This window comes from Phycodurus eques, chromosome 18 (assembly GCF_024500275.1).
Source record: "Phycodurus eques isolate BA_2022a chromosome 18, UOR_Pequ_1.1, whole genome shotgun sequence".
NCBI classification, from domain to species: Eukaryota; Metazoa; Chordata; class Actinopteri; order Syngnathiformes; family Syngnathidae; genus Phycodurus; species Phycodurus eques.
Window position 1 is genome coordinate 6498160 of NC_084542.1, and position 13963 is coordinate 6512122.

Genomic DNA, 13963 nt, shown 5'->3' on the forward strand with positions numbered 1-13963 from the left:
GATTCGAAACCAGGACCTCTCAACTGTGAGGCTGACATGCTAGTTGGTCACATACACCCCAAGAGAGGTGCAATTTGGAGTTCAACCAAAATGTTCTGAAAAGATGCGGCTAAAAAAAAAAAAGTAGTTTTTGTTTGATTGTAAAGGAGTTTTTGCCCAATACAATTTGAGCAGTGCAGTTACGTATCACTTCCACACGAATCACTTTTACTCCAGCTGGTTTGTCAAACATTACATTTGGACTAAGCTACCACAAACCCCACAAGATGTCTTCCGTTACTGCCTGCACACGTATGGAACAGTACAGGGTTTTATTAAAAGGCCAAGAGGTGGCAGTATCGCTTCCTTCCTATTCTGTGCATTGTGTGTGCCTGCCAGGGCTCTTCAAAGGGTGAGTTATTTTATTGTTAGTTTTTTTTTTAAACGTCTCCTATTTTTTTAACGTCTCCTATAATCGTCCATCCATCCATTTTCTGAGCCGCTTCTCCTCACTAGGGTCGCGGGCGTGCTGGAGCCTATCCCAGCTGTCATCGGGCAGGAGGCGGAGTACACCCTGAACTGGTTGCCAGCCAATCGCAGGGCACATACAAACAAACAACCAGTCGCACTCACAGTCACACCTACTGGCAATTTAGAGTCTCCAATTAATGCATGTTTTTTGGGATGTGGGAGGAAACCGGAGTGTCCGGAGAAAACCCACGCAGGCACGGGGAGAACATGCAAACTCCACACAGGCGGGACCGGGTATTGAACCCGGGTCCTCAGAACTGTGAGGCTGGCGCTCTAACCAGTCGTCCACCGTGCCGCTCCTATAATCGTATGACAGTTAAGTGAAAGTTAAAACATGACTTGCTGGGTCAGTAACTTGACGGTAACAGTTTGGGCATGGAACAGATTATTTGACTAAATGTGTTATCATTATGAGAAAATTGTTTTCCAATTACTGTACAACAAAATGGAATTGTGGATTGTATTGCGCTCTACTTTGGAGGGTTCACCCATTATACAGGTACAGTTCTAAGGATTAGAATATTGTGGAAAATCTAGATGTGATTTATTACAATTCAAAAATTGAAACTCATCATGTAGTTTCAGTGATTCATAGCAATACGCAATACTAAACCATCAAAACAAGATTTATATGAATTCTAGTTGTCATTTTTTGCTTTACAGTGCTTAGTTATGTGTGGGCCAACACAGTGGATTAAGTGATTAGCATGTTTTACAGTTCTGAAGTTCAGGGGTTTGATTGTGTTACAGGCTTCCTGTGTGGAGTTCTTCCCCTGCTTTTGTGGGTTTTCATGGGGTACTCCAGCTTCACCCACATTTCAATAACATGCACATTCATGACTCTAAAATAAATTGTCCATAAGTGTGAATGTAGGTGGAAGGATTGCCTATCAAGTCATCTGCACCCTAATGAAATGCTATAGAAAATAGATGGACAGATAATTTTGTGTCTCTCTCAAAGTTTTGTTCTGTCAGGTTTTTTTTTTTGGTGACATACCACTAATATACAATGCTGTTTGTTTTCATGTGTGAAACATGTTTCATTCTTGACATTCTTTATTGATCACCCTCTTCCCCAACACGTATCCCATCCAGAGCAACAGTGTACACACAGGAAAAAATATATATAATTGTTATTCTCGTGTGACAACACAAAGCCAGTGCAGGAGGCCAATGGTCACCAATAAGTCTAAAAACTACATTCAGAGCTCATTGCTTCACACAAAGTGTACAGAGGGAAGGTTATGGAATCCTCAGTCCACTTTACTCTCTGTATAAACTGATGTTTCTTTGACAAGACGTGAAAAAGTGTTTTCTCTCAATGTCTAATGATTAAACACTTATTTAGTGCTTTGGATGAGACATGAGCATGAAGTAGAACTAGTAGAAGACAGCAGCAGTGGACACTGAAGAGGGCCTGCCCTTAGGGAGGCAAAAATCAGTGACAGGGAAAAGAAATATTTACATCAATTGTGTACAAGTTCATTTATAAATATGGGTATAAATTAGAAAAATAAAACAAAGCTACTGTAGTTCAATCAACGGTCTACTTCTACATACACATTTAATGCCAGTCTGATAATTAATTAACTGTATATTTGGTGAGAAAATAAAAAGGCACCTCAATGAAGCAATCAATAATTATCTACGAGTCATCTCACTAAAGTCCCAGTTGCGACAGACAGTCAAAACATAAATTACTAATAAAGATTCAAAGTACCCACACGAAAAGTGAACAGCGCCAGTTGGGATTTCTTTCATAAATTAAGCACTTTCAGGAGCCAATGAAAAGAATAGATTGAGGGCAATTTGTCCCAAATTAAGTTTGGATAGGTGTCCAGTTAACCAGCTGATGACCGACCAGCATGAGTCCATTTGGAAACGCTTTTGCTAGTCTTCAAACTACACGATGCACAAAATGTTTGGGATATTGTGCTGTCGCGTGAAATTTCGGAATGAACATAAAATGTACAAAACCTTCACAGGTGAAGTTCCTTTGGACCTGTACAATGTTTCAGTACTTTTTGCACAACTTGCTGTTCTCTAACAAGAAGTCCAATGGCAAAACTTACAACAGGCATTAGAGGACATCCAAGTCTATGCCTTTCTGTGAGTCTCCCAGTCTCTCTGTTGCAACCTGCTGACGACACTAAGCCCAGTGGCCACTTCCATCTGAGAACATCCTGTTTGAAGCTTACAATGGCGAGGAATTCTTATTCAAGGGTTGTGTTCGTCTTGGTCTCGTGTTGTCAAAATATGAACAGCATGAAAATGATGGTTTAAATTCTACGAATTTTACCTGAACCAGGAAATTTATTGGAGAACAGCGAGTTAGGTAGGCAAAAAGTACTGAACAGTGGGATATGCAGACCTTTAGAGAAGGTCAACTTAAGGTTATAATGTCAACCCCCACATATATGTGGTTTGGCATTGACACGTTTTTTTGGGAACTTATCCTCCATTATTTGCTGGAAAAGCACACCTATTTGCTGTTTTAAAAGTATTACTTTTCCACCATCTTGTGGCATCTTGTCAAGGAACTATGTTCAAATGAGTTCAAGAGTTTCATTTAGGCAAAAATAGTGCTTTGCCGCCGTCTTGTGTGGGGGTGTCAATTACTCGCAGCGTTTCGCTACTTGTGGCAGCACCAGCAAATAGCCAGGGTTTACTGTTAGCACATTCATCCCGAAATTTCACTCCAAAGCCCAATGTCCCAAACTTTTTGATAACAGTTTAAGTTCAAAAGTTGACACGTACTCAAATGTCCCATTTTGCAGCTACTAAGTGTTTGAATCGTCAAGTAAAAATAAGTCAGCCAAGGTCATTGGATGCTGCAGTGAACCGCAGGGGGCGAATGTCAGCAGTTCCTATACACAAACACACTGTCCTACCACAGTACCTGTCCAACAAAGTATCTCTGCAAACGCTACACGTAGACGAGGTCTCGGCCCTGAGCCGGCGGGCCACCTGGGGCCTCCCGCTCGGGGCCTTCGGAGTCCGCCTCGTCCTCGTCGAGGCCCTCGTACGCGATGGGCTTGGGGCAGCTGTACGGGTGGCCGTTGTCGTCGAAGAAGCGGCGGAAGGTGAACTCGTAGAAGGCGTGCTCGGGGTGCTTGCCGTTGCGGAACCAGCAGCCCGTGTCGTCGAGGTCGTCCTCGCCGTCGCTGTCGCCGCTCCACAGCTTCTCGGGGTCCACGGGGTCAAAGTTGGACGTGTCCGTGGAGTGGGCGATGGTCGGGACGTACGGCGCCGCCTGCTGCCGCAAGTCGCTGGAGAAGTCGATGGTCTTGAAGAAAGGGTGGGCTTTGATTTCGTCGGCGCCGTTCTTGCCGAGGCGGTCGTCAGGGCCACGGCATAGCTTCACGATGAGGTCGGACGCCTCCGGGCTGAGCTTGGCTGGTGGGGGGATGTGCAAGGTGTTCTTCCAGTTGATAACCTGGGGGGGGGGGGGGGGGGTGGTGAGACACCGCGTTTCACACTGGACCATAGAGGAAGAACCGTCTGCAATTAAGTCATTCACGGCCGCAGACGTATGTATATTCCTCAACTGGAATCCAACCGTTTATTGCCACTGACGTACGTTTTTTCAACGTGTAGGTGTGCAAGAGGTTGAATGGCGAACGCTATATTAAAAAGCCACAGATGTTCAACTCAAGCCATAGGGTGAGTCAGCGTTTCAGAGTTGCTTACCTGATTATGATATATATATATTGCCATCAAAGGCCACATTTAGGTAGGTCTTTATATTTATATGGTCCACATACCTTTACTTGCGTCTCGAGGGGTGTGGTTGCTAAGAAGGGAGGCTGTCCGACCACCATCTCGTACAAAATGACGCCCACACTCCACCAATCGCATAGCTGGGTGTATCCTACACAGCGGCACAGACATTTGACATCATTCAAATTGCAACACAAAACACACTGAAACAAAACAATGTTACAAGAATGAAGTCATAATGTTGCAAGACAATGTTGTGAGGAAAAACACTGTAAAGTTGAAGGAATTTTTAAAATGTTATAGTATAAATTTCTCGTTACAATAATAGTCATAATGATGTGAGAATAAAGTTGTAATGTTACAAAAAACGTCTGTAATGTGACTTGAATAAAGTCAAAATGTTGTACGAAAAACAATGTAAAGTTGCAAGAATAAATTCATCATGTTAGGGAAAAAAGTTATGTAATTAGTGCTGCAACTAACAATTATTTAAAAAATCTATTAAACTGTCAATTATTTTTCTGATTAATCGATGGAGCTGACAAAAAAAAAAAACAATTCCATCCCTTTATTCTAAAACAGGACAGTGACAGTTATGCACAAACATACATGATGATTTAGTTACTGGTTTGGTCCATAACATCTGTCAGAAAATAGTCAAAAATATTGATCATTGTTTTCCAAAGTAAAAGCAGACATTTGCAAATGTCTTGTTTTGATTAAGCACAAAGATAATCCGTCTGCTTTCATGGAGCACTACAGAAATCGGAGCGTAATTACTGCAAAGAGGCTGAAACTCGGAAGATGTGGACAATTTTAAGTTAAACAATGACTAAAAGATTTATTGATTATCAAAATAGTTGTAGGTCAATTTGATAATCGATTAGTTGTTGCACCTCTAGTTATAATAATAGTCAAAATGATGCGAGAATTAAGTAACCCTAATCAAGTCGTAACATTGAGACAAAAGTTGCACTGGAATAAAATTAGTTGTAATGTTCCAAGAATAAAGTTGTAATTTCATCATGTGAATGTCAAAATTCCTACAAATGTGACCGTTTTCCACATAAAATGCCAACTTTCCGTGTGTTTTTTCTCCTTTACCATTTCAGTGTGGGACTAATTTGCCATTATAAAAAGAGCACCCCCTAAAAAATAAATCCCCTAAATTGGAAATTGTGACACCCGAAATCGGTTACCATTCATGTAAATCGTATTCTACATCAACGCAATGATGAAACTTGGTAGTTTGTCTTGCGCAGACATGCAGGCAAAGTCGAGCCCTCCCATAGAGCAGCAGTGTACCTGTCCTGAGCAGAACCTCCGGTGCAATGTAGTTGGGCGTCCCCACCAGCGAGTGGGCCAAGCAGCGCTGGTGCTGTCGGGCCTTTCTCCTCTCCAGAGGCTTCAGGCGGTCTGTGCAGCGGCAGTTGGCTGGATCCTCCCATTCCTTACTGAAGTCCATGCTATCCTGCCTCACGTGGTCCCCTGCAATCCAAACACCATCATGGAATAAGTCCATACGACTGAATTACACAAAAGCTTTTGTCATGCTTTGCCGCCATGTTATCTGTGTTGCATTGTTTCCACCATTAATGTGACCTACAAAAAATCTGGACAAGCCAATTGGAGGGAAAAAAAATATATCTTTTGTAGAGGGGAAATAAAAAATAATTGAGATGTTGTGGTTGCACAAGTGAACACACCCTCTTATAGGTCACATCGATGGTGGAAATTATGTTATGAAAGGATTTAACTTGGTCTCAATTTATTAAATCACAAAAGCCTGGCATTTGAACAGGGGCGTGTTGATTTTTTAATACCCACTGCATGTTAAGTACAAGTGTATTTTTTAAATCAGTTACAGGGTTTCAGCCAAGTAAATAATATATTGGCTCCCTCTTAGAAATAAATTGTGAAATAATGACGTTGGCTGACAAAAGGAAAAGGAAAACGTTCCTTGTGAATCTTTCCATCCATTCTCTACAGCGCATGCCCTCATTAGGGGCGTGCATGAGTTGGAGCCCATTGCAGCTGACATTGGGCAAGAGGTAGGGACACATAGACCAAAAACCATTCACCCTCACATTCACACTGATGGACAATTTATTTTAGAGTCATGAACATGCGTGTTTGTGTGCACAGAAACTGACATTGTAAGTGTGGTCCCCTTATGGACATTCTTTTTGAGAGCATATAACAGCAATGTGACTCAGTGAAACATGTCCACAATTGTTTGACAACCTGCAGCAGTAGGTTGATGCAGCTCTTGTATTGATGTTAGGACCCATGAGTGTAAGCTGTTAGACCATGGCTGGGCAAAAGTATGGCCAGTGGGCCACGTACAGCCCCTGCCTTTCTTTAATCCAGCCAACACAGAATTATCAAGAGGCCTGTAATATTTGTTGTGTTAATTAAACTATCTTTCCCTAAAATTGATCAATACAAAATAATTTCTTCATTTTTAAAAAATATTTAAAATAATTTCTCATTTAATATTTGGTAATTAATTTATGTAAATGAATGTTACACGTACATTTGTTTTCTAAATGTATTTTATTAATTAGTTAATTAATAATAATTAAATCAATGTAATTAATTAAAGTGATAATGAACTTATTCTCTCTCATTAAAAAATATATACACATATATTACATATATATATATATTTTTTTTTTTTACCTAATCAAACTGTACAAATGACCTGGCCTGTCTGTCCATTTTAAAAATCAAATGAGGCCGCCGAGCTCAAACGTTTGCCCACCCCTGCTGTAGACCGATAGAACGTGCTACTAACCACTCTGGTAATACTTGGAGTCATGAGTCCAGCGGAATCCAGTGCAGAGGCCAAAGTCGGTGAGCTTAATGTGTCCGTCTCGGTCGATGAGGATGTTGTCTGGCTTGATGTCGCGGTGGATAAAGCCCATTTTGTGGACGCTTTCCACAGCGCAGGTGAGCTCGGCGATGTAGAACTGAGCCAGCTCCTCCTTGAAGATTCCGAGTCGGATAAGAAGGCTCATCATGTCCCCTCCGGGGATGTACTCCATGACGAAGTACAGGTTGTCCCTGTCCTGGAAAGAATAGTAGAGACGCACTACCCACTCGTTGTCGGCTTCGGCCAGGATGTCCCTCTCGGCCTTGACGTGAGCCACCTGGTTCCTGAGCAGCACGTCCTTCTTCCGGAGGGTCTTCATAGCGTACAGAGCTCCAGTGTCCTCTTTCCTGGCCAAGCACACCTCGCCAAAGGCCCCGATGCCGAGGGTCTTGATTCGCTTGAACATGCACTTGTCCATCTTGGCCCGCTTTAGCCGGATGTAGTTGGACTCTTTCTGGCAGAGCATCATGCGCATCTGCTCCTGGGCGTCTGACGACAACCCCACCTGAGCGGCCAACACAGTCAATAGTGAGCAAACAGCCATAATATCCACACATGAACACACGTGCAGTCCTGGTTAGATTACAAATGTAAGAAATGCAGAGACAAAATACGCTCAACAATACAGTGTTCCCCCGCCGCATTGCAGGTCATTGTTCACGCCTCGCTATACTGCAATTTTTAATTGATTGGTTTTTTTTTGTAACAGTATATAGGCAAATCTGAATTTAGAGTTGCAAGCCTTCAATGTAGTACCACGTTGTGCCGCAACATACCAGGCAGCACTGAGGTCTACGGAAGAGATGCAATGTCCTCAACTTTTCTCCAGTAATAGTCATTTTACCCAAACAGCATAGCGAATATATGCCTGTGAATATTATTGTATGCTCTGTTTGTATGTGCTTCTACTCCCATGTTTTAAAGGAGCAGCTCTTTGATGGTTTACCATTTAACACTGTCTATGCTATTTTCTGTTAGCCCGTTTTGCATTATTAAGTGCGCAAACTATTGCTGAACTAATTTATATGATTGGCCTGAACATTTCGGTGTTTAGATTTTAAATTCTGTTTTACAGTAAATTTCAACTGGGAGTGACAAACAGCTTAAAGTAAGGACGCTTTGCCTCGTATTTGGAGAACTCTACCAGCCAGGGAGTGAGAACAGGCCCTATGGAATACTTTAACTTTAAGTGTGCTCTAACGAGTTTTAATATGTTTTTAAAGCCTATGGGAGAGGTCTCGGATTCACCTATTGAGGGTGGGTCTGCGATGTATTCCCGCGATTCACGGGGGTTCACTGTATTTCAATCTAAAAATGCAGGGTCATGATGAATAAGATGGAGGACATGAAGGGGCATGCGTTTGTCAGCCACTGGAGCAAACAAGTCTCTGTGAGAATAGTGTGCGTTTGTGTACGTGTACATCACAATCAGGTACTTTTACCTCTCAGCTCAGCTGTTAGTGACAGCAAGGAGATAAAGGAAGAGAAAGAAGGACCGAGAAAAACAGAACAGCATGAAAAAGACTGCACAGGAGGCACAACGGAAGTCACAGACTGGAAAGTGTTGAGTAGCAGTAAAAGAGATGATTCATTCTAAACGAATTGGTTATGTATCGGGGTTTCACTTCTCACCCTCTGCATCTCACTCTCCAGCTGTTTCCTCCTCCGGATACGCTGCTGATGGTTTTTAAGGATGTTCTCCACATGTTGTTCCATGAAGAATTTAAAGGCCTGCGGGGAGTACAAAGCCACACGGCCCGACTCCCCCCTCCGCTCCTCATCCTTGTTGTTGCGACGCACGGGTACAGGCGATGTCGTGATCTGCTTCCTCTCCTTTTCGGTCGGCGCGTTGCTTTCTGGACTTTCAGCTACCTTCTCTCGCGTGCCGTTGTCCACCAAAGCGCCCTCGTCTTCCGCGGGCTCCTCCCTGCTTGCGCCGTGCTTACTGACCCCTTGCTCGTATGCCGGCGGAGACGGTGCAGCTTGCTGTTGGAGGAGGTGCTTGGGGTAAGGTGGAGGGGGCCCCTGGTAGCTGGGTACCTCTGCTACGACAGGAATCTGAGGAACGGGGGCTGAGGGCTCTGGGTAAGCGGGGGCAGCGGGAGTGGGCTGTTGCATCCACGGTGGGTGCGTGGGGGCAACGGCGGTGTGCAGTTCGGGTTTCTGGACTCTCATGCTTTTAACGGGCTGCAGGATGGGCGCTTGTGTGATGGCAGTGACCGTGGTGGCAGACGGCTGGGAGCTGGCGGGGTGGCCGGCTCTGCTGTTGAAGGAGTTGGAGCGCACTAGCATGCCGTGCTGCCATGATGGAGACAGATCCTGGTTGCTGCTACTTCCTGATGAAGACTGAGGCTGGTTAGGGGTGAGGGAGCCTTGAGACCAGGAATGGGGAGGCCCTATGTTGTACATATCAAGGTTGTGACTGTTCCGACTGGGAACCATCATGGACTGAGGGATGTTCACGCCGTTAACGTATGACTGAGAGGAAGCGGGCCCCCCCGCCTGCATCTGCTGGTCAGTGGGACTGTGTCGGCTGCTCTGGTTGACTGGGTAGGGGGGAGGAGGCTGCCTGCTGCCACCTGCCATGTAGTCTGCCTGAGGTGAGCCATTCTGAGTCCAGCCCGACGGGAAGGTGAACTTATTTCCTCCAGAGCTTTGCATGATGATAGGCTGGTGGCCCACAGGAACTGGGCTGAGCCCACGCTGGTTCTGAGGTGACGCGCTTGGATAACCGTCAGCCCAGGCACCCTGAGGCACCGGAGAGATGCGAGGCACAAGATAATCCATGTTGCCAGAGTAGCGCTTGGTCGATGGGTTGCTGTCCCAGGAAGACGCAGAAGGCATCGGCCCGCGGTTCGGCGGAGGCGTGACGCTGCGCACCTGAGGTGGCATGGGAGGATTGACTCTCTGGCTGTTGCCAGGGTGTCCCTGCGGGAAGGCAGGCGGGGGCCCTGGACTGTCGGAGCGGTACATCATTGCATGTCGAGGTGCCAGGGACTCTTGAGACCCTTTCCAGCTGGGTCTCCTGAGGAGGGACTGCTGCATGTGAGTCGTGCCTGCAGACAACATGTGTGTTGAAAATTGTATTATATTTAAGGAGGACGGAAACCCTTCCAGCCCCCCACACTTGCCCTTCACCCTGTTTTTAAATATACAAGGGATCCTTGGTTTATAACGAGGGTTTACATTCCTACCCCGACTTCCTCGTTGACTAAAGTCAGACATGATGCCATCGCGGTATTAAAGTCGTATTTACAGTACACATTTGTATGAAAAACTCTTTTAGGCCAAACATATAAAGCAATCAGTTGAAAAACAGTAAATACGGCGGTAACTGAGCGTTCCTTCTTGTGTCACGTGACAATATATTCTAACAAACTATTCTATTATGCGGGGTTTGTAACCTTGAAGCATCGCACGCCAGAAAGTCATTAAACGGCGGACCCCCTGTACTGGAACCTCTTAAGCTTCTAAAGTCCAACTTCGAACTGTAAAACTGGAATTTCAAAGTGACAGTTTGACCCTGAAACTGATTATTTTATTTTCCCATTACATGACAACGACATACTACCTAATATGTCAGGCTGCAGGCACATGCACAGAACTGGCTTCCTTGCACTGATACTTACACAAAATGCTGCGTTGTATTACATTGAGTCACTGACAAATCTATTTACACCCTTAAATATGCTAGCTTGGGTGGCAGGTCACAACAGCAGATCAAACGCAAACAATGCGAATGAAGAATTACATTTCTACACAGATTCTTTACATAATTATTTTTTTTGAAGGCAGGGAAAGGTTAGTCCCAGTTGACCATTCACGTACCTGGGGGTTTGAGACATGCGGTGCTTGGATTGGGGCCAACCATCTGTTCTCTCATTGAGTCCTGGTAGGTCACCTTTGCCATGTAGTCAACAGTTGTCCCCACACTGCGACCAGTAGTCTGCACAAGTTTGAGAAAGAACACGTTTTTAGTGTGACACGATGAACGAAAGTTAAACACATACAAGTAGTTTAACATTTTCTTTTAGCCTGTATGACCAGTCACATCATTACAATCACTTGCACAGTGTATCCAACACAGGGACTGTAGCAAGGATGTCTTTATTTACAAAAACAATCATGTTGAGGGAGGGATCCAGCTGCAAAAACACTGCAGCATAACGAGAGGTGGACATTTTTGTTACCGTAGTGTACTACAGCAGCTATAATGCAACCCTCCTGTTAAGTTTGTTTAGCAGGTACAACAATAATGTTTGGGAATCAATTAGACCTGGTCTGTCCAAGAGTGTCAAAACAATTAAAATCATAAACACGTTTACATCTCATTAACTCCATTACAAATACAACAAACTAAAATTTTAAATGGGTCTATCTGACTTGTAATATACAAGTAGGGTTAAATTAAACTTAACTGAAGTAGAGGTCCAAAAATTATTTAGATATTATTTATCAATAATTATTTAGAGACCTCGTTTGACTTAAATATTGTCCACATCCTCGGACTTTCAGCCTCTCAAAGGTAAACATCCTCAGATTTCTGTGGTCTCCATGAAAGCAGACTTTGTATTTAATTAATCAAAATAAGACATTTGCAAACATCTGATTTTATTTTGCAAAAGAACAACACTAAAACCGGTGACTGAAACATAATAATTTCATGTTTGTGCAATTTATCCCCTGCCAATTTAATACAATGTCCTGTTTTTGAATAGATAGAAATTATTTGTATTTTTATCATCCGATTCATCAATTCATTGACCGATTAATCGATTATTAAAATAGTTGTTAGTTGTAACCCTAAACTGAAGGCATCACCACATAAACTGAATTTTCCCAACCTGTTAAACTTTTTATTTCATCAGATGTTTAATACGGCTCATTTGAGCACTAATTTCCTCGCTAACGCCACCATCATACAGGGACTGAACGTACTTCATCAAAAAGAAGTGATAACTGACAATACTGCATGTCGTCTTGATACTCGTCATTCCACTTTGCATTCTGGACATTTTTCAAATAGCTATCCCAGAAAGAAGATGCACCTTGTGATGATGAATCACTGAGTTATGTGCAGAATGACGACTTACGAAAATACTTTTGTATTGACTGAAAACAAACATGCTTCTCGTACCTCCTCAAACCCAGCAAATGGAGGTTCCATTGACATGTGTTTGTTGAGCTCCGCTGAAGTGCTGGGCTCATTGGCAAAAGGCATCAGGGACTCTCGGATCTCCTGCAAGGCTTTATGATGAGGGTTCTTGGGGTTAAAGCAGCGCCCCTGTTGCCTTAGGTCCTCTGGGAGCATTTTCCCACTAAAGTCCACTTTTGGTGGGTCGGAGGGCTTCGACAGATTACGCAAACTGTTCCGGATTTCCTGCAGCATGTGTTGGCTGTTGCCGCTGTAGCTGCTGGCAGGGAACGTTTTGGGTCTCATCTGCCTGTAACCCTCTGGTTTCTCTCCTCTCTTCATGTAAGACCATGTAAGAAGACGACGAGGTGATGAAGAGGATGTGGAGGATGTGACACGGGTCAAGGACGCAGCCAAGGCTCTTGGGGGGGGGGGGGGGGGGGGGGGGCAGGGGCAGGGCGGGGGTCTCCTTAAAGACCAGGGCGGGGGTCTCCTTAAAGACCAATCTCACGTTTGGAAATTGCTGACATGAGTACACTGTCCGTGATGAGGCATTCAGAGCATCTGTCAAGTGGTCCAACAGGTTGGACAAAGGGGATACAGACGATCACATGTTAACATCACTAATTGGATGAGCAATAAGATTCAATCAATGCGCCAAATAAACGTTGACTCTCGTTATTTGCCGTTTCAGTAGAGGTTACGATAAGTAGAAAAATGTGTGGCATAAAACAAGACCCTGTCTCAGCGTTGGCGTCAAACTTTCACTATGCGAATGAGCTAGCATTAAAGGCGTGTTTAACAAATATAGGATTCAGAGCGAGTCCTCCGTCGAACACAAGGCTTGAGCAAAAGACAACAGAATCTGTTAAACGTGGAAAGAATAACCTCTGCATCGCGGCCTACGTATCTGTTGCTGCTAAGCTAACGTAACAACGGCTTTGCGGAGTAGTTAGCATGTTAGCTCGCAACAGCACCAATTCCAACAATTGGCTTGGCCAGCCCACATTTAACAACTCACCAGCGTACGTAACTGCGCCTTTTCCAGAGTGTTCTACTATTGACAACTCAAGATACTGTATCGGTAACGAGTAATGCGGTTTGGACAAAAGGTCCTTATTGTGGCGAACTGGCTGATAGCATGTAGTGTTGAATTCCTGGGATAGCTGAATGACAAGTACAGAGAACAAGTTACACGAAGTGATGGCAAAACACTTCCGGTTATTGTAGCAATAAAAGGTACTCAGTCGAATGAAAACTGGCCTACCAATTCAGCATGTGATGCAATCAATATTTTTGGGGGAATAATATAATATTGGTCTATTGTTTGTTTTAAAACAACAACAACACTCAATTTCCGATTAGTTGCAGTCCTTTTGGTGTGATAACTTGTATTTTGAAGGTCCAACAAGAAATAGAATTGACAACGGTATAATAAAAAACTTTACACAAAGTACCCGGATGCGGTTTGTTTTCGCATATTTTGCCAGTTTTTTTTTCATGGCTACACCTTCAAGAATATTTCAAGAGGTGGCAAAAGTAGCCACACTCAGTACATAAGTTGAACTGCTGATATTTGTGTAAAAATACTCTGCTAAGAGTACTGTTTCAACTCCTTCATTTCGGTCAAAATACAAATTTTGATTCTGAAGTACAAAAGTGAAAATGAATTTTTACTGTCAGTTATATGCAACACCCGTTTTGATAACTTGGCACAAGAGAGA

The 13963-nt window shown here is 43.7% G+C and overlaps 1 protein-coding gene across 1 annotated transcript; it reads right to left on the bottom strand.

The window, feature by feature from the left end:
• Positions 1-1548: 1548 nt before the first annotated feature.
• lats1 (large tumor suppressor kinase 1) lies at positions 1549-13404 on the bottom strand. The gene is made up of 8 exons (XM_061704446.1): positions 13261-13404; positions 12243-12803; positions 10934-11051; positions 8738-10161; positions 7028-7610; positions 5536-5718; positions 4275-4381; positions 1549-3946 (listed from the first exon to the last, which is right to left on the bottom strand). The coding sequence occupies exons 2-8, from the start codon at positions 12579-12581 to the stop codon at positions 3437-3439; spliced, it is 3264 nt and encodes a 1087-aa protein (XP_061560430.1). The 5' UTR covers positions 12582-12803; positions 13261-13404; the 3' UTR covers positions 1549-3436.
• Positions 13405-13963: the final 559 nt, after the last annotated feature.